The sequence below is a fragment of the Octopus bimaculoides genome, chromosome Z, assembly GCF_046866305.1.
Source record: "Octopus bimaculoides isolate indiv1 chromosome Z, ASM4686630v1, whole genome shotgun sequence".
Taxonomy (NCBI): domain Eukaryota; kingdom Metazoa; phylum Mollusca; class Cephalopoda; order Octopoda; family Octopodidae; genus Octopus; species Octopus bimaculoides.
In genome coordinates, this window is record NC_142944.1 from 8,095,034 (window position 1) to 8,117,386 (window position 22,353).

At 37.2% G+C, this 22,353-nt stretch overlaps 1 protein-coding gene across 7 annotated transcripts in view; it reads right to left on the reverse strand.

Annotated features, from left to right (window-relative positions):
- LOC106877586 (uncharacterized) overlaps window positions 1-22,353 on the reverse strand; it is a 339,290-nt gene that overhangs the window by 83,439 nt on the left and 233,498 nt on the right. For all 7 annotated transcript variants that reach the window (XM_089365484.1, XM_089365486.1, XM_089365483.1 and 4 more), the window contains exon 3: window positions 871-1,089. In XM_089365484.1, the coding sequence (XP_089221610.1) occupies window positions 871-1,089 (219 nt within the window). The remainder of the gene's footprint in view (window positions 1-870; window positions 1,090-22,353) is intronic.

Genomic DNA, 22,353 nt, shown 5'->3' on the forward strand with positions numbered 1-22,353 from the left:
GTAGATATGAGAACAACAGAAACAAGGCACTTGCCTCAGTATTTGACTGTGGTTTTGTGGGATTTCCACTAGTACACCTTAGAAATCTCTCTCTCTCTTTTGGGGAATTATCCATTGTTATAATTGTTTCTTTATTTTTCTGTTTACTCTTTCAAGAAATCCCACATTGTATCACATTCTGTAATGTCCTCGGTCTTTTTGTAAACTTTTAGTGGATAATAAAGAAACGACTATGATTATTATTATTATTATTATTATTATTATTATTATTATTATTATTAAGGTGGTGAGTTGGCAGAATCATTATTATGCCGGACAGAATGTTTAACAACATTTCTTCCGGCTCTATGTTCGAAATTCAAATTCCGCTTAAGTTGACTTCACCAATTATCTTTTCGAGGTCGATAAAATAAGAACCTGTTGAGCACAGGGATCAATATTATCGATTAGTCCAAGTATTGTGCCGATTTCCGGCCTTGTTCCAACAGTAGAAAAGATTATTATTGTTCTTAAGGCGACGAACTGGCAGAATCGTAAGCATACCAGACAAAATGCATAGCGGCATTTCGTCTGTCACCACGTTCTGAGTTCAAATCCTGCCGAGGTCGACTTTGCCTTTCATATTTTCGGGGTCGATAAATTAAGTACCAGTTATGCACTATCGCTTGGGGGAGGGGGTGTAACTGTGAAACTCACCCCCACAAAATTTGAGGCTGTGTTAGAAAGGATTATTATTATTATTAATATCCTAAGTTTGTAGTCTAATCTATTTTTTAAAAAATAAAATTTACAGTACAATTCCAGTTTAATAAACACGGTGCTAATTAAGAAAAAACAGTTCAATCAAAATAGAAGGTTTTAATTTGTTACCTGAACTTCCAACAGTATCCGATTCAGCAGTTACACTTTCGTTAGTTTCACTGACATTTGTGCCAAAATTCCCATGGGTTTCCTGAAGGGAAACGTGTGGAGACAATGCTTCTATATTGTAAGAATCGTTCACATTGCCTTCACCATCAAAAAGGTCAAAGTTCGTTGAGGAATTTGGATTTTCAGCCAACCTAATATTCCCAGCAGGACCAATATTCCCTAGATTAGAAAAAAAAAAGGAAGTTTAACTGCTGTCGGAAGTAAAAACTTTTAAAGTGCAAGAAATTTATATACATCAATTCGTCTTCATACACGCGTATATATCTATATCTATATAATATATATATGCATACATACGCACAAGCACAGATATGGTCTTGTAAGAATAAAATCAAACACAAAAACAGAAAAAAAAAGTTTAAAAGGAGATTACAAATCCAAAAATGCAAACAGGAATGTGCCAAGGAAAAACATACTCGACTTAAGTAAGAGAAAACCGCTTCACCAGTAAGTTTTGTCCAGAAACATTCCTTTTACTTATTATTTACGATTATTCAGTTAAACCTTTCTAAGTTAGACAAATAAACTGTTGCAAAACTATACATTTTGCGGTAACTAGACAGTCTTTTTTTACAAAAAAAAAAAATGTTTAATTACTTCCTGGACAGAGCTGTGTCGAATTTATCTTTCGTTTCTACGTGTTTTTTTTTCCTTCTCATCTCTTTTTTTTTATATTTGCTCCAGAAGTTTTATCATAAAAAAAAACAAGGTTACTTTCGTGTTTTGGGGGGTATTTTTTGGCCCCAATCAATTTAGAAACTTTCTATTTTTGTTTTCATAGTTACAAAGAGAGAAAACTACAATATCTCAAATTAAGACATACGACATGCAAGCATATACACACATATACATATATATATATATCTACAATTTTGATCGAGCCAGTCTCACCTGATTCACATATATATATATATATATATATATATATATACACACACACACTCACACGTGAGGGTAAACAAATGTGTTGAGAATAGAAAAAAATAAACAAAAACAAATATTTACCATAATTCCAATAATGAAACACACACACACAGTGGCCAAGATTTGCAAAGTGTTATTTCAGATAAAGTTATTTTTATATTAAAAAAGGAATGCGTTACTGTACAAAATCGCACGCATCGGATGTATATGCATGCATTAATAGGTGCATGTGCGCGATTGTATATAAGGGCGTGTGTGTGTGTGTGTTATATTACGTAAAACAAATGTAAATAATAATGAGAAAAGTTTCGTGTAATATTTTCCCTATTTTGTTGTTACTGAAAAGCAAATATAAGCAGGCATAAAAGTAGTAAACTCAGCTATGTGATGTGACCTACTTCTTTAAAAACTCTAATAAATAAATAAAAAGGAGAAAAAAACAAACAAACAAACCAAAAACAACAACTTCGTTAGACTCTTACTCTCTTTCTCTCTTCTATGAAGTGACTTACCAAAAACTATTACGATCTTATTTACTATAAACTGATTAGTCTAGCAAATTTAGGTAGAAATAACATAATCGTTACTCCGATTTTATACACCGAGGCTATATAAAATTAAATGCAGTCACGCATACGCACATACATACATATATAAGCGCAAACACACATGATGTATACACACACACGTTTCTATCTATATTTATTTGTACACATGCGCATATACACTCTCACTACGTAAACGATAACAAGTGTCCATACATCTAGCTACTCACACTTCTACTCTACACACTCTCTCTCTCTCTGTATTCCTATAGAATAGAGTCGGAAATTGTCAAATGCGCTTAAGCCCTTAATTTCTTCTGATCTGCATGTTTGAAGATCGTAAAGACTTTAAAAAAAAAAACCTTTTATGTAATTTTTCAATATCGACTTTTTTCGTTTTGCAAAATCGTAATCTACGCTACTTAAAACGTGCAAATCGAAAGAAATTATGGTTTCTGAGCAGTAGATAATTTCCGATTCTATTCTATAGGGATGTACATACGTGCGTGTGCGCGTGCGTACGTGTATGTGTTGTTATATTGAAAATACGAAGTTTAATTATTTTCTATTGAAAGATTTCGCATATTTCCTAAATGTTAATATTTAGCATAGAACATAAATGTTCCTAATTCCATGCTCCTTTCCAAGTCTTTCTTGGTCTCATCTTCTGATCGAGGTGATGATTAGTGGTGTGTTGTTTTGTAGTAGACAGCAAAAGGTCATGGAAATGATGTACAAATTGTCACTGCCGTTTTTAAAAGCGCTTAAACGATTAACGCTTGGTTAATCGTTTCATTGTTTATTTCACTCATTCTGTATTGCTTTGTATTCGCTTTTGGTTTCCATATTGCTATTAACAACGCTCCAATAGTCAAATCATCATAGAATGTTGGTGTTATCGACAATTAATACTTTTTTGTTTGTATCAGACACATAAATATGATACTTTCTAGTTGGTTGACCGTACATTTACGACAAGAAGCTATTAAAATACATTATTATAACAGAGAGGACAACAAAATTAGACAGAATAATATCAGTTAATACTACCATGCTACTAACTGAATTATTTGCAAGAGAGTGGACTCTGCTAAAAGAGTCCAAGGTACCAGGATGTGGTATCAACTAGTCAGTTCACAGGAGTATAGTTGTTGGCATTCCGTCGTTTACGACGTCGAGGGTTCCAGTTGATCAGATCAACGGAACAGCCTGCTCGTGAAATTAACGTGCAAGTGGCTGAGCACTCCACAGACACGTGTACCCTTAACGTAGTTCTCGGAGATATTCAGCGTGACACAGTGTGACAAGGCTGACCCTTTGAATTACAGGTACAACAGAAACAGGAAGTAAGAGTGAGAGAAAGTTTTTGGTGAAAGAGTACAGCAGGGTTCGCCACCATCCCCTGCCAGAGCCTCGTGGAGCTTTAGGTGTTTTCGCTCAATAAACACTCACAAAGCCCGGTCTGGGAATCGAAACCGCGATCCTATGACCGCGAATCCGCTGCCCTAACCACTGGGCTATTGCGCCTCCACACAGGAGTATAGACCATTGTAGTAAATGGTGCCACTTAGCATGTGGTCTATCTATCTATCTACAACTTTTTTTTTTGTGCAGTCTAACTATAACTGTAACCCTACACTGAATTTGAACCCAGATCAGATCATTTCACACAGCATAGATTACAGATACTGCAGTAGACTGCATGCTAGACTAACACCTGATAAAATAGGAGAGTGATAGGTGACAGTATATCCATGGGTAGGAAGTATTGGACTGTTAGCAAGTGAGTTTTTGCCAGTCAACCAGATGGTTTTCTTTTGGATACAGTCTAGGACAATGATTATCAAAACCTTCAGATATGTGCATCCATAAGATTACCTGCCATCAGGTATCTACCATGCTCTGAATGTCTTGCTTCCCTGTGCATGGACTCATTAAAGCCCTGATGTCTGGCAACTAACTTAGTGGACAACCACAAGATTATCCACCATGTTTCCAATAATAACATTGGGCACCTTTTTGAATTCTATATGTCTAATACTTGTTGACATGCTTACAAAAATTTAAAAAAAGACAACAAAGAAATATTTTTTCACACTCAGAATTGCTGAAGCATGGAATAAACTATCCACATTGGCTGTTAGTTGTCAGGACACTTTTTGTGGCACTCCGTCGTTTATAACGATGAGGGTTCCAGTTGATCCGATCAACGGAACAGCCTGCTCGTGAAATTAACGTGCAAGTGGCTGAGCACTCCACAGACATGTGGAGTGTGACAAGGCTGGCCTTTGAATTACAGGCACAACAGAAACAGGAAGAAAGAGTAAGAGAAAGTTGTGGTGAAAGAGTACGGCAGGGAATTGAAGCCGTGATCCTACGACCGCGAGTCCACTGCCCTAACCACTGGGCCATTGCACCTCCACTGTCAGGACACTGCTTCCTGAAATTTGCCAACAGTACACCTCATGCCCCCCACCTCTGATTTTTTTTTACTTTTGAAAACTTTTTCACAGTTCACTTCCTGTGCATAATTCATGTGCAGTGCATGTAGTTTCGCTTACTTTTTCTAATGAATTTTAATGCACCTGAGCACTGTATACAATAAGTTCATTATTATTTTTAATATCTAGGCCAGATCCCAAACCTGGTTTTTTTTAGAGAGCCACATCAAAAAAAAGTAGAAAACAAGTTCATCAAAGAAAAATATTTGTGTGCAAGAGAGAAGACTGTTGGTTTGGTCATGTGATGCATATGAATGAGGACAGCTGTGCAAAGAAGTAGAGTGTATGTCTGAAAGGGGTAGACCCAGGAAGACTTGGGATGAAGTGGTGAGAAAGGATCTTCGGATGTTGGGCCTCACAGAGGGTATGACAGGGGACCAGGAGATGTGGTTATTTGCAGTATTTGATAAGACACATCAAGCTAAGTAAAATCCCTGTTTTCCACACATACAGGCTTGTCCTTTCAGGTGCCAGTGGCACATAAGAAGCACCCAGCACACTCTGTAAAGTGGTTGGCATTAGGAAGGGCAGCATCCAGCCATAGAAACCAAGCCACAACAGACAGTTGGAGTCTGAACAGCTCCATGTCAAACTGTCCAACCCATGCCAGCATGGGAAGTGTACATTAAACAATGATGATGATGATGATGAGGGAAGATCTTCAGAAAGATGCTTGAGGGTTGCATGTGGCCCTGGGAGCCATGGTTGAGAATTGCTGGTTTAGGATGTTTGTGTATGTAAGCATCAACATTGGTCCTGTAGAGGAAGGCTGGTCTTTGGGGTACAGTTTCACCCTTTTGATACCAACCCAACTTGAGACTGTCCCTGGTTTTATTATATAAACTTTTGGTTTTAAAGTGATCTAAATTAAACCTTTCTTCCATCAAAATTTCATGTGAATTTATGCTCCAAACACCAAACACTTTAGCTCTTTGATCAACTGAATCACTTGCTCACATAAGTGGTTGAGTATACCATAGATATGTGTATTCTTAAAGTTATACTCAGGCAGAATCAATGTGAAAAAGTGTGTGACATGGCTGTATTTTTAAATTACAGTTACAAGAATCCATTCATTAAGCTTCAGTACAGTTTCCATCTACCCAAGGTTGCTCACAAGGCTTGGGCTGATCCAAAGTAATGTTAAAAGGCACTTGCCCAAATCTCAGTAGAATCAAACCTGGAACCTCATGGTTGCAAAATGAAATTCTTAACCATTTGGATCCATGTTACATTTATTTCTTGAATAATATTTCAGAGATGTTCATTGCAAACACCATTGTTACTAGATTTTTTATCACAAAACAACATCTCTTCAACCAGTTCGCCATCATTCACACATCAGATGTATGCATGAATAATGTGATTCACTAGTGCCCCTGGACTGGTTCTTGTGCGGGTGGCACATGAGATGCACCATTTTGAGCGTGGCCGTTGCCAGTACCGCCTGACTGGCTCCTGTAGGATTTTCGAGCGAGATCGTTGCCAGTGCCCCTGGACTGGCTTGTGCGGGTGGCACATAAAAGACACCATTTCGAGCGTGGCCGTTTTCGTGCGGGTGACACGTAAAAGCACCCACTACACTCTCTGAGTGGTTGGCGTTAGGAAGGGCATCCAGCTGTAGAAACTCTGCCAAATCAGACTGGAGCCTGGTGTTGCCATCCAGTTTCACCAGTCCTCTGTCAAATCGTCCAACCCATGCTAGCATGGAAAGCGGACGTTAAACGATGATGATGATGATGATGACTGCTAATATCGGTAAATTCATCAAATTGAACAGAAAGATATCTGCTACAATGTTTATTAACCTGTTGAACCTTAACATTAAATGGCATTTAATCCATGTGGCTACAAATTATATTACTTATTCAGTAGAAGGTTACATACTGACGCATAATCTTGGTTTCAAAAAGTTTCCATAAAAGCTGAAATACTTAATTTTAATAAGGTTTTACCTGTAGAAAATGGTTTTCCAACTTTAGTGATAATTCCCAGCTTGAAATGAAGAATTTTAAGATTAACTATAGACCTGATGATGACCGTAGCACTAATTTGTATTGTATGGCAGTTATATTTCTGCAATAAATTCCAGAAAAAAGCCAGTAGCTTGCTGGTAAGTTCACCATGTTTGTCACATGAAAACTATCATGCTTTACAGACTCATTGCCAAATACAGAATTGCAATCAGTTTGTACAGCAAGTAACCAGTGATATTATATTGATTTCAAATTTTGGTACAAGGCTGGTATTTTGGGGAAGAAGCAGGTATGTCAACTGCATTGAGTCCAGTGCTCATTTGGTATTTATTTTATTAATCCTGAAAGGATGAAAGGCAAAGTTGACCATGGCAGAATTTGAACTAGGAATGTAATGATAGATGAAATGCTGCTAAGCATTTTCCCACAGCATGATAATGACTCTGCCACCTCACTGCCTAAATAATAATAATGATGATGATGATGATGATGATGATGATAATAATAATAAGAATTGGAAGAAGAAGAAGAAGAAAATGCCCTGATGCAGTACCAGGCAGTGGCTCTCATGGCTTCTGATCTTAATTGATTGGAAGTGTTATCATGTACATTGTTTTGTCTTGGTATAAAAGATGGGCTACAGCAAATATTTTGCTCAATACCACAGATTTGCTTGTCAGTTGTTTGACCTTAACCAGTTGAGCATGTCCCTTGGTGGCTGACGATATGTGCATCTCTGATCACGAGCAGAAGTGGTGGGGGAGCATCATAGACATGTGTTGAGAGGAATTCTTTGGAGTTCGAATAATTCACCTTTGGAAATATGGGTGTTTTGCTCAACATCCTGAAACAAACCTTATTCAGGGACTTTTTGAGCAGGATGGCCTACTCAACATGAAGAAAGTTCTAAGTGGGCCCCACTTGCAAGGTCATGCACTGTTTATCTTGATATGAGATCACCATGTCATGCACATATGCTTGTGATGCATGTGCCTGGTGTACTCTTATCAGAGGGGTAGTCATGATGGGTATAATGGGCTTCGTATATTTTACCCCAGTGTCACACTGATGGCATGCACTGCTCTCTCACTCAATTATAATACTGATAATAATACTTGTTACAAGTCCTGACACAAAGCCAGCAAGTTCAGGGGAGGATGTAAGTTGGTTACATCAACCCAGTACTCAACTGGTACCTATTTTATTAACCCTGAAAGGATGAAAGCAAATGTTGATTTTGGCAGAATTTGAACTCAAAAGGTAAAGCTGAACAAAATGCCACTAAGTATTTTACCTGACATGCTAATGTTCCTATCAGCTCACCGTCTTAACAATAATAAACCATTTTACTATAGGCACAAAGCCTTCACTGGTACTGAAAGGATGAAAGGCAAAATTGACCTTAGCGAAGTTTGAACTCACAACATGGTGATGGGCAAAATACTACTAGACATTTCGTCCAGTCTGCTAACAATTCTGCCTGCTCGTGACCTTAACAATAATAATAACATGAGCACTCAGAGAGCGCAAACCTCCACCAAGGCAACACCTATGTCCTCTCAACGATTAGCCAGAGATGATTTTTAAAATGAGAATATCTGAAATAAACTCGAACGCTCTCACAAACGAGAATACTAAAAATGAACCCGACCGCTCTCAAAAATTGAGTGAAAAAACTCAAAAAATAATCCAGAATCCTTGTCCGGTACCAGATCGATCTCAAAATCTAATCAGTTCATGCCAATCATGAGGCCAAACATCCCTGAAAGTTTCATCCAAATCCATCCAGTGGTTCTGGAGATATCTTGTCCACGGACAAACAAACACAACTGAAAACAATACCTCCACTTTCGCTTTATAATAATAATGATTTCAAATTTTGGCACGAGGCCAGCAATTTTGGGGAGCAGGCAAGTTGATTGTATCGAGCCCAGTACTCAACTGTACTTATTTTATTGACCCCCGAAAGGGATGAAAGACAAAGTTGACCTCGGTGGAATTTAAACTCAGAACATGAAGATGATTGAAATATCAGTAAGAATTTTGTCCGGCGTGCTAATGATTCCGCCAGCTCTCTACCCTTCAATTAGTTTTGTTATATTGATGTTTCTCTTGCTGGAAGAATCCATTGTGAATTATAGGGTTTATAAAATAGTACAGTAGTTTAGTAGACAAAAGTATGATGAGAGAAAGCTATGGAATTTCTTTGAAATATAAGTCAAGTATTGCAGCTCGTAACGCAGAAGAGAGAAAAATACACAAATACAAGAACATAATCAGTTTGTGTTTGGTCATTGTCAAGTTCTCAGACCCTGCACTGCCGATTTCCTCCACAAAATCAGGATAACTATGGCCTGTGTGAGAAATAAGCTCCACAAAGTGGAATGACTGCTGGAGAGAGTGTTGCTGGCCATTTTTCATGGTAACACCTTTGCAATCATGTCTGCAAGACACGGCTAAACACGCCATTTATTTAGGGATGTACAATCCATTATTCCCTGCCCCCGCCTCATCTTCTGTTGCTTAATCCCCACCCTGTTCTTTTTTTTGTTTGTTTCTTTGGTGAGGTAGTTATGGGGGTTGTTTTTTCTTGGTAATTTTGTTTTATACTAATGTTTTTTTTCTTTCTTTTCATCCTGTGAAATATGTTGCCAATAAAAACAAAGTCTAGTCTTTTTTTTACAAAAAAAAAAAATAATAACAAAAAATAAACCCACAAAAAGGAATGAAAAACAATACCCATGTCTGTGTCTATAAACACTCTGGTATATAATTAATTGAACTATTCCGGCTGTAATAACCAATCAAAATGTTTAAATATCGTTACAGTACGTTTAACTAATTCACGCGAGTGCATACATATATTATACATAAGCTAGCTTCTCATTTGTGTCAGTTAATATGTTGTCCATATTTCATTCTTTTCAAACTGCTAGCATTATGATTGAATGAATCTTTACCATGTATATTCATATGTTGCAAAGCTAGCTTAACGACCACACGAATTTGATGTAGCACTTCAAAACCACAAAGACAGCTAGTGATACACTTTGTAACTAACTGAATGTGTTTGTCACTCTCTCCCCACCGCCTCCTTTTTTTTAAAAAAACCCTCAAATGTGTTTTGTGTTGTCAGATGCGAGGAAGAGACGTAATTTATATTTTTGTGCTATTTATTTTCTTTTATCTAGATAACTGCTCAGTTAACTACTGACTGCAAAGCAAGAGGTGATTCACCCTGCTTGTGTGCAGTCACCGTGCCTGTTATGCTGGAAGAAACTACAGATCTACAGGAGATACATAAGATGTTCACACACGACAGATTATGCAATGAAGTGTGGCTTATTAACGTTTTCAGGCGTGCATGTTATATTATTGTATGGACACATGCAAGTACCATAAAACCGCAGGTCACCTATTGTTTCTCTATATAACTCTTCTTTTTTTTTCATCTATCTTTTTCCTTGTTTCGGTCATTTGACTGTGGCCATGCTGGAGCTCTGCTTTGAGGAATTTTAGTTGATTGAATTGACCCCAATACATTTTTTTAAAGCCAAGTACTTATGCTATCAGTGTATGTTACTGAACCACTAAGTTACGGGGGACGTAAACACACCAACACCGGTTGTCAAGTGGTAGTTGGGTTCGAACACACACACACACACACAGACTTACACAAACACAGACACATACACAAATACAGACACACACACACAGACACACAAAGAGACACATATTCAAAGACACACAAACACAGACACAAAGAGACACACATACACAAAAACACACACATACGGGCTTCTTTCAGTTTCTATGTACCAAATCCACTCACAATGCTATTGTAGTAGACACTTGCCGAAGGTGTCACACAGTGGGGCTGAACTCGGAACCATGTAGTTGGGAAGTAAACTTCTTACCACACAGCCACTCCTTGTCAACTAGTTACCATAAATAGCCATCTCTGGCCACAACTGGGCATAAATGCCATGCTTTAGTAAGACTCACAGTCAAAGGGAAAGTACTACTTGGTGACTGAGAATTTTTTTAAGCAATTAAAAGAAATTTATTTTAAAAAATCAAGAGTAGTAGGAGGGAGGGAGTTGAAAGTGTGTGTGTGTGGGGAGAATGAGAATAAAGTTATCTTCAGGCCAGAGACCTGGTCTAAATTCTTCCAACAGAGCAGGGTGCAGGCAGCAAAGGGCTAGAGCAGTAGGTCTCATCTGAGGTCCAACGCGACCCTTAGCGGTCCATATAAGATTTGGTTTATAAAATTTATCTGCAATAAACTGGTTATAATTCTACAATCCACAAAATGTTTCGCCAATTTTTTTTTTTTGATTCCGAATAATATTATTTCTATTCTAGGCACAAGGCCCTGAAAATTTGGGGGAAGGGGGCTAGTTGATTATATCAACCCCGGTGCGTAACTGATATTTATTTCATCGATCCCCCCTCCCCCCGAAAAGATGAAAGGCAAAGTTGACCGTGGCGGAATTTGAATGGAGAACATAGCAGCTGACGAAATACTGCTAAGCATTTCGCCCGGCATGCTAACGATTCTTTTCTACTCTCGGCACAAGGCCCGAAATTTTGGGGGAGGGGATCAGTCGATTAGATCGACCCTAGTACACAACTGGTACTTAATTTATCAACCTCGAAAGGATAAAGGGCAAAGTCGACCTCGACGGAATTTGAACTCAGAACGTAAAGACAGACGAAATACCGCTAAGTATTTCGCCCGTAACACTCAAGTTCTAAATGATTAAAATAAAAGCAAGGGGAGGGGCGAATTCAAAATAAAAAGAATTGAAGTAAAACTTGGATTCTTTTATTTGTTTACTTGTTTCAGTCACTGGGTTGTGGCCATGTTGTAGCACTGTTTGGAAAGATCAAGTTAAAATGGACACCAACACTAATTTTAAGTCTGGGGCTTATCTATTTGGATACCTTTTGTCTAACTGTGAATTTATAGAGACGCCACCTGACTGGTCCCGTTCCGGTGGCACGTAAAACGCACCATTCGTGTGTGATCGATGCCAGTGTTACCTGACTGGCCCCCATGCCAGTGGTACGTAAAAAGCAGTCTCGGAGTGGTTGGCGTTAGGAAGGGCATCCAGCTGTAGAAACCTTGCCTGATCAGACTGGAGTCTGGTGCAGCCTCCCGCCTTGCCAGTCCTCAGTCAAACCGTCCAACCCATGCCAGCATGGAAAGCGGACGTTAAAGCGGATGATGATAAACAAACCAATATCGATTGTCAAGCTGTGAGGCCCACACCCCTGTACACACACACGGTTACACATATTTGTGGATGAAAACAGCTTCTCAGCCACATGTCTATGTTTAAATAATAATAATAATCCTTTTACTAAAGACACAAGGCCTGAAATTTTGTGGGGAGGGGACTAGTCGATTACATCAACTCCAGTGTTTCACTGGTACTTATTTTATCGACCCTGATGGGATGAAAGGCAAAGTCGACTTCAGCGGAAGTTGAGCTCAGAACATATGGACGGACTAAATGGCGCTAATAATAATAATAATAATAATAATAATAATAATAATCCTTTCTTCTTTAGACACAAGGCCTGAAATTTTGGTGGGTACGGGATAAGTCGATTCCATTGATCCCCAGTACTCAACTGGTACTTATTTAGGATGAAAATCAAAGTCGACCTTGGTAGCATTTGGACCCTAGAATGTGAAATATAATAATGATGATGATGATGATGATGATAAAAAATGGAACTCAGTGACATCTGAGTTAATTGGTTAATTAATCAAATGACAAATAAAATATAAAGTAATATGCAACCAGTGCATGTATTTATCATTGGCATAATGACCCTCCCAAGACACAGCAAAGTTTGTTTCAACACTCGAGTTCACAACAAACATCTTAAGCAAAATACAAAAACGAAACAGTATTGAAAAATAATTAGAAATTATTGAATAGAGAGGAAAAGACAAAATACACACACACACACATACAAAAAAAAATAATAATAACAAAATGACTAAATATCTTTTCAAGTATTTTGGCAAGTACACAAGAGACAGCTAGTTAATGTAATATTTAAATAATTGTTAATTATCCCTAAAACTACTCTATTGTTAAGTTGAAATGACTCCTGTATTCTTTTATTATTATCACTATTATTATTAAGGAAGCGAGCTGGCAGAATCTACACGCATACAACCAAAGCTAAAGCTCTAAGCTTTACAAAATTGGTAATTTTTATACGAATCCTTGCTCAAACAGTGCAAATAGGATATTTCAAATATAATTTGGTATGAAATAACAATTGTACTGAAAACTTCTCGATTTAGGAAGCACGTAGTTATTTCCCTTGAACAATTTATTATTTAGAAGTACGCAGATGTACCCGAAGACTGGCCTTTTATATAAGGGTAGTATTTCTAATCCAGTTTGTATTATCCATTATTAATAATTAAATTAAATATTATCTCTTTTATTGCAAAAGAGAAGGAAAACATCAACAATTTGTTTTATCATTGTGCAGTTGTATTTCTTTTATACACTTTCGTTTTTTTTTTTCAAACAAAGCATTTATGGACGCAGGAGTGGTTGTGTAGTTAAGAAATTTGCTTCCCAACCACATGATCTTGTGTTCAGTCCCACTGTGTGGTATCTTAAGCAAGTGTCTTCTACTGTAGCCCAGGGCTGACCAAAGCCTTTTGAGTGGGTTTGCTAGACGGAAACTGAAAGAATCACGTCATATACGCGTGTGTGTGTGTCCCCCCAACCTTTTTTAAACAAGTGTTTGACTTATCACTAGATCAATCAACTAAGTGATTGATGGATCAAATGACTAATCAAGCAATTGATTAATTACCATTACCATATCTGAATGGCACAAAAGACTCATATGCATATTAGATGCAGCCCAATTCAAGAGAAAAATGGTTTCAGTGCATTTATAGCATTTAACATAGCTGTGACTTTGAATATTACATAGCTATAATTTTGAACATGATTTTCAATGTATTGAAGATTTTTTTGAGACATTTAAAAAAGAAACAAAAAAAAAATACGGTGTCATCCAATATGATAGTTAACTAGTTGACTAATAGTATTAAAACAAAATGAAACAGAACCAGTGCGACCCTCAGAAAACAATACAATACGGCCCCAACTTTATCTTCTATCTTTTAGTTATTAGACTGCGGCCATGCGGGGGCACTGCCTTGAAGGGTTTTTTGTTAAGCAAACTGTGTTTGTGTTGGAATACACAACCTTTGTTTCAATTAGTCGTGAAAATAATGAAGAATTTAGTAAAAAAAAATGAGGAATTTAGTAAAATAACTGCTGTTATTAAGCTGGTGTTCGGCCTAGTACTTATTCTATCAGTTTCTTTTGCTGAACTGCTAGGTTATGGGGATGCAAACACACCAACACCAGTTGTCAAGCGATGGTGTTTCTTATTTCTTTATTGCCCACAAGGGGCTAAACAAGGACAGACAAAGGGATTAAGTCGATTACATTGTCCCTAGTGCATAACTGGTACTTAATTTATCGACCCCGAAAAGATGAAAGGCAAAGTCGACCTCGGCGGAATTTGAACTCAGAACATAAAGACAGACGAAATACCGCTAAGCATTTCGCCCGGCGTGCTAACGTTTCTGCCAGAGTTGGTTTGCTTACGTCCCTGAAATGTAATGATTTCAGCAAAAGAAACTGGTATAATAAGTACGAGACTTAAATAAATAAAGTAACTAGAGTCAGTTTATTTAACTAAATCCTTCAAATTGATATTCCATCATGAGTGAAACAGGTAGAAAAAATGTAAGACAAGGTTTACACAGGTAACGCACGTGTGTTTGTGTGTGTGTGTGTGTGTGTGTGTGTGTGTGCGCCCGCACTTATTTACACAGGAAGACGAATGCTGTGTTCACGTCTTTCTTTTGACCCAGAAGTCAAAAGTAGATCACAGTCCCAACTTATTTTTACACAATTCTATTTACACGGCCAGAAAGTCAATTTGATATTATTGTGAGATAAGAATATCAAATTTACATTCATTCAACAACAGAAGAAAATAGAAAGCGAGAGGGAAAGAGGGAGGGAGAGAGAGAGAGATTCATTCAGTGAGGCAGTTGTCTTGTTTAATGCTGTGTGTTGGCGTTTAACCAACCACATGACAACACATGTGAATTGAGCATTGTTCAGTAGCTGTGACAATAACAGTAACTAGGTTCACAAATACAACGGTTGCTCATCCTTCTGTAACATACAAACACAACATGCATACACTTGCTAACACAGAGGTACTCTAACGATATAATTATCAGAAGATATACAAACTCTCTCTCTCTCTCTCTCTCTCATATATATAAATATATATATATATATATATATATATATATATAGAAGGTTTAGATTTAGATTCAAGATTGAATATGGTACTTATGTTTAGGCACCAGAATATAGTATTATGGTATTATACAAAAACCATTCCAAAAAACTAGGTGATCAAAAATTCAAAATAAGCAACATGGATTTTAAAGGTGATTGCAGTACGCACGTTTCATGCTACTCCATTTATTTAAGTAATGCGAGCATTACATTAGATGCAATATGTAGAGCAATCTTCAGCTGCAGGAAAATGCAGAAAATTACAGTAGAATAGACATATTATAATTGTGGCAACATTTCAAATCCAAGTGGGAGGAAGAATACATAAAAATCCATCTTGACATAGCCAAGTCTATCAGGCTAGTATATATATAATCCAAGAGAGTTAGGGGTTGAGAATCCAACCCACTAAGGGATAATATCTATCCAATATACTGCTGGGAGGGTATCCAATTATTATTACACTAGTGTTTTACCAAGTGCAGTAAGTGGGTGCGGGTAAAAGGAGGTTTTACCCTAAATTTATATATCAATAAGAAAATGGAGGGGAATATGAGGTACTCATCAACTTGCAGACATTGTACTTTGTTAATTAATCCATTTATTTTACAACCAAAGGTAAAATAAAAGGATTAATTAACAAAGTACAATGTCTGCAAGTTGATGAGTACTTCATATTCCCCTCCATTTTCTTATTGCTATATATATAAACAATTGCAGTGTGGAAGGTGTTTATAAGCCATTAAAAATAACACACAAAAACCGTTAGATTCACTTGAACATTTAAATTTTATTTGCCAAAATATTTTTATCGCTTTAAGACAAGGATTAATTAACAAAGTACAATGTCTGCAAGTTGATGAGTACTTCATATTCCCCTCCATTTTCTTATTGCTATATATATAAACAATTGCAGTGTGGAAGGTGTTTATAAGCCATTAAAAATAACACACAAAAACCGTTAGATTCACTTGAACATTTAAATTTTATTTGCCAAAATATTTTTATCGCTTTAAGACCGCGACCTGTTCACTGACAAAATTCCATGCTGTACTGCAGCACGGAATTTTGTCAGTGAACAGGTCGCGGTCTCAAAGCGACGAAAATATTTTGGCAAATTAAATTTAAATGTTCAAGTGAATCTAATGTTTTTTGTGTGTTTCTTAAATGGCTTATAAACACCTTCCACGCTGCAAATTATTTTCGTTCCAGCACATGATCTTAGATCAGGTCACTTGCTATGCAACTACATCTCCATAATATATATATATATGGTAATTAAGATATAAACTCAAATTAGGCAACCATACTCATACATTTATAATTTTGACTTAAAATGTGTATGCATATATTAATACATATTGACACATATGAATATTAAAAAAAATATTCATAAAATATAAGTGGAAGCAAGGATTAGAATTGAAGGGCCTTAGAGTTAACTTAGCTATAAGCAAAGTCTTAATAAGTAGGAAGGCAAACAAACCACAAACCCCTTCAGGTAGATGGCCCTGCTCGATCTATTGAAAAGGCATAGGTAGAAACTCTATAAGATGTATCCAGTGTAAGCTATGGACACATAAGAGGTGCAGCAATATCAAAGGCAGGTTAACTAGGAAGTCAGTTTTTGTATGTGACTGATGTTCAGGAGCAATAAACACTGAAAATGTGCAGAGAACAACTTCTGTCACATTCCAGGGAGAAAAACTAGAAGTAGTTGATAGCTTCTGTTACCTAGGTGACCAAGTCAGTAGCAGGGGTGGGTGCTCTGAAAGTGTAGCTGCTAGAATAAGAATAGCCTGGGCAAAGTTTAGAGAGCACTTACCTCTGCTGGTGATAAAGGGCCTCTCACTCAGAGTAAAAGGTAGATTATACGATGCATATGTGCGAACAGCCATGCTACATGGCAGTGAAACATGGGCCGTGACTGCTGAGGACATGTGTAAGCTTGCAAGGAATGAAGCCAGTATGCACCGATGGATGAGTAATGTCAGTGTGCATACTTGACAGTGTAAGTACCTTGAAAGAAAAGTTGGACCTAAGAAGCATCAGTTGTGGTGTGCAGGAGAGACGACTGCACTGGTATGGTCATGTGGTGAGAATAGATGAGGATAGCTGTGTGAAAAAGTGTCACGCCCTAGCAGTAGAGGGAACTTGTGGAAGAGGTAGACCCAGGAAGACATGGGATGAGGTGGTGAATCATGACCTTCGAACATTAGGCCTCACCAAGGTAATGACTAGTGACTGAGACCTTTGGAAATATGCTGTGCTTGAGAAGACCCGGCATGCCAAGTGAGACCATAACCTGTGGCCTATGCCAGTGGGTGTAACCATCCCACTTTCCTTCATTTGACACTAAACTCTGCTTGAGAAGACCTATTCAGGCAAGTGAAATCGAAATCAAATTTGATGATAGCACTGCATGACTGGCATCTGTGCTAGAGGAGCACTAAGGGCACCATCCAAGCGTGATCGTTGCAAGGGCTGCTGACTGGCTCCCGTGCTGGTGGCACATAAAAAGCACCATTCGAGCGTGATTGTTACCAGTGTCGCCTTACTGGCACTTGTGCTGGTGGCACGTGAACAAAACATTCGAGTAAGGTCGTTGCCAGTCATTGCTGGACTGGCTCTTGTGCAGGTAGCACGCAAAAAACACCATTTGAGCGTGGCCATTGCCAGTACTGCCTGACTGGCCTTTGTGCCGGTGGCACATAAAAGCACCCAGCTGTAGAAACTGCCAGATCAGATTGGAGCCTGGTGCAGCCAATCTGGCTCACCAGTCCTCAGTCAATCCATCCAACCCATGCCAACATGGAAAGCGGACGTTAAACGATGACAAGGATGATGATGATATATATAAACACGCATACACACACACGTGCATAAGTGTGTATATATGCATGTGTGTATGTGTATTTATGTGTGTTTGCGTGTGTGTAAATTGTGATTTGGCTATTGTTGACAACAGAACATGTGCAATATGTGGAAAGATGTGCCTCTCAGCTGGAGGATTGAAAAAGCATGTCAAAAGAATTCATACTATGGTACCTGTTCCCTCTGCCAGCCAGCACTGTCGTGCATTATGCAATAGAATGTGTAAATCTTTGACCGGACTCAAGAGTCATACAATGCATTATCAATAACTCATTTGAATGATTCTTTCTAGCAATGGTTCTGCTGTTATACAAAAAAGCAGTCACTACACACGCACACACACATTATATAAAGAAAATATATAATTAACCTCATTGTTTTTATTTACTCTCTGGCATTACTTTGGTATCTTCTGTTACACTGGAATTGCTGGCATCATCACAAACTTCAAGCCAACACTTGGTTCAACCTTTATTCCTCCACTCACTCCCCTCCTCCACCACCACCACCACCACCACCACAGCCTAATTCAGTCATATACAAATCAATACAATACATGTTCATTTCAGAACTTGATTGATTTTGTAATTTACGTTGTTCCTATGGGGTTCTGTCATTCAACTAACTTTGTTTCTCAGAAGAAAAGAAAATTATATCGTGGAAACATAGTCTTCTGTTAAGAAAATTTAGAAAGAAAATAAAAGAAAATAAAAATAAAAAAAAGGAACTTCTGTATTGGTTTAACTGCTTTTTGTTACCATATCTCTGTCGAAGAGAGAGATATGGTAACAAATTAATTGTGAAAATATCTTCAATCTTTTATCATTTCAGTCATTGGACTGTGGCCATGCTGGGGCACCACCTTGAAGGGTTTTAGTTGAACAAATCAATCCCAGTATATCTTTTATCTTTTACTTGTTTCAGTCATTGGACTGTGGCCATGCTGGAGCACCACCTTGAAGGGTTTTAGTTGAACAAATCAATCCCAGTATATCTTTTGTCTTTTACTTGTTTCACTCATTGGACTGTGGCCATGCTGGGGCACCACCTTGAAGGGTTTTAGTTGAACAAATCAATCCCAGTATATCTTTTATCTTTTACTTGTTTCAGTCATTGCACTGTGGCCATGCTGGGGCACTACCTTGAAGGGTTTTAGTTGAACAAATCAATCCCAGTATATCTTTTATCTTTTACTTGTTTCAGTCATTGCACTGTGGCCATGCTGGGGCACCACCTTGAAGGGTTTTAGTTGAACAAATCAATCCCAGTATATCTTTTATCTTTTACTTGTTTCAGTCATTGCACTGTGGCCATGCTGGGGCACCACCTTGAAGGGTTTTAGTTGAACAAATCAATCCCAGTATATCTTTTATCTTTTACTTGTTTCAGTCATTAGACTGTGGCCATGCTGGGGCACCACCTTGAAGGGTTTTAGTTGAACAAATCAATCCCAGTATATCTTTTATCTTTTACTTGTTTCACTCATTGGACTGTGGCCATGCTGGGGCACCACCTTGAAGGGTTTTAGTTGAACAAATCAATCCCAGTATATCTTTTATCTTTTACTTGTTTCAGTCATTGGACTGTGGCCATGCTGGGGCACCACCTTGAAGGGTTTTAGTTGAACAATTCAATCCCAATATATCTTTTACTTGTTTCAGTCATTGCACTGTGGCCATGCTGGGGCACCACCTTGAAGGGTTTTAGTTGAACAAATCAATCCCAGTATATCTTTTATCTTTTACTTGTTTCAATCGTTTGATTGTGGTCATGCTGGGGCACTGTCTCGAAGGTACTTAGGCTTTAAAAAAAAATCTGGTGTTTAATCTCTGTTTTGCCAAATCGCTAAGTTACAGGAATGTAAACAAACCAACACCAGTTGTCAAGCATTGATAGGGGACAGACGCATACACACACACACACATATATAAGAGGTACTGAAAAGTTCCTGGCTTTAGGTAAAAGAAAATACAAAAGGACCAGTTAATTATGATTTTATCTAACATATTCCCCTCTCAGATTCACACACTTATTACAGCGGTTCTTCAGTTTTTTTAAGCCCAGTAAAAGAACTTGGAAGGTTGAGCCTCCAACTCGACCTTTCACCATACTGTTAAAGCCAGGAACTTTTCAGGACCTCCTCATATGACAGGCTTCTTTCAGTTTCCATCTATCAAATTCAATCACAAGACTTCAGTTGGGCAGGGCTATAGTAGAAGACACTTGCTTAAAGTGCCATACTGTGGAACTGAATATGGAACAAAGAATTTATCAATATAATTTTGTCATCATCATCATCATTTGATTACTATTTTCTATATCAGCAGGCGGAAGTCAGATGGTTTGACAGGAGTTAATGAACCTCTCTCTCTCCCTCCCTCCCTCTCTCTCTCTCTCTCTCTCTCTCTCTCTCTCTCTCTCTCTCATTCAGTATGACACACAGACAAATGGTACGACATGTATTGTTCGTCTGAGATGAAACGGTCGAGAGCAATGGAGCTCTGATTGCAATAAATATATTTATGTCAATGTGAGATAATAAAGCAGGGAGATAGGACTTAACTGTTAACGATTATCTGTTTCACTTAATTTGTTACCATGACAGTAGAAAGACAACTTCATAGAAAATAAATACAAGCACACAAACATGCGTTTATATTACACATGTATTATCAGATTCATTACGACAAAGCTGAGGTAGAAAAAAAATCTGTTTCCATCAGTGTCAACCGTATGATGAGACAAAAATTTACAAGAATCATTCTTAAGCCAGGCTTCAAGTGGTTCATTAGAATGCTTCCAACAAGAATACTATATGATATGCATTTTGGTTATATTCTAGGGTTCACACTGGTTTCATTAACCCTTTAGAACAAAGATGGTTGCCAATGTCTTGTGAATGAATTTGGAAGACAAACTGTGTGGAAGCCTATTGTGTGTGTATATATATATATGTGTGTGTGTTTGTTGCTTTGTCAAACTACTCCCATGCTTGACAGCTGGTGTTGGTTTGTTTACATCCTTGTAACTAAGTAGAACAATGAGAGACCAATGAAATAAGCACCAGACTTTAAAAAGAAAAGAAAAAAACACCAATAAACTAACTACTATGGTAAGTTTCATTAAAAATCTTCAAGACAAATGTCCCAGCATGGGCAGTCCAGACAAAAGAAAAGATAAAAAATATATATATATCAGGAGTGGCTGTGTGGTAAGTAGCTTGCTTACCGACAACATGGTTCCAGGTTCAGTCGCATTGTGTGGCACCTTGTCAAGTGTCTTCTACTATAGCCTCAGGCCAAGTGGGTTTGGTAGACGGAAATTGAAAGAAGCCTATCGTATGTATATATATATATATATATATATATATATATATATTACTTTCTTGTCTGTAGAGGTAGATATTCAAAAGAAAACCAAGGGCTCAGTTTACCAGTTGATGATCAGAAATGAGCAACTCTCAGTACTGGAAATTGGAACTTTTTTGTTATAATGTATTAAAGAAAACTCTACATTTGTATTGAGTCCCATAGTTCAATGCTTTTGGTGAAACAATAGAGATTTGTGTGTGTGTGATTCTTAGACTTAAAATGGAAATTTTAGTGTCAACTAAAACAATTTAAATGTTATTTTTAATGAACTAAACTAAAATACACATACACACAAATACACACACACACACACACACGTAACATTGTAGAATGTAACAATCTTTCTAAATATTTTCATTGCTAATATTTAAAGAGTATTTTCAGAAAAACCAATATTTAAGGAAAATTTCCTAAAATGCCAATATTTTAAAAACTATTTCATAAAATGCCGATATCTAAAAAAAAACCTTTTCTAAAATGTAAAACTGAGTTTAAAAACAAATAATAAAAAAAAAAGCATCAGATAAAATAAATAAAATATAAAAATGTTTCCAATGATAAAAAAAGCTTAAATAGATATTCTGATTTATTCAAATGATTTTTTTTGTTTTTTTTTCTTTTCTGAGATCAATAGTTCTCAATTGGGGTCCATGTAAGATTTTTTGTTAAAATTTATGAGCAATAAACTGCTTATACTTCTATGAAACACAAAATATTTTAACAATTTTTTTTATACAATTCCTTATAATATTTAATAATAAAAAAAATACAAAAGGATTTTTTTAAACATCGAATGGCTAGGAGAGTCTATCTAAGCAAAATAAGAATCAAAGGGGACCAAACGTAAAAAAATATGG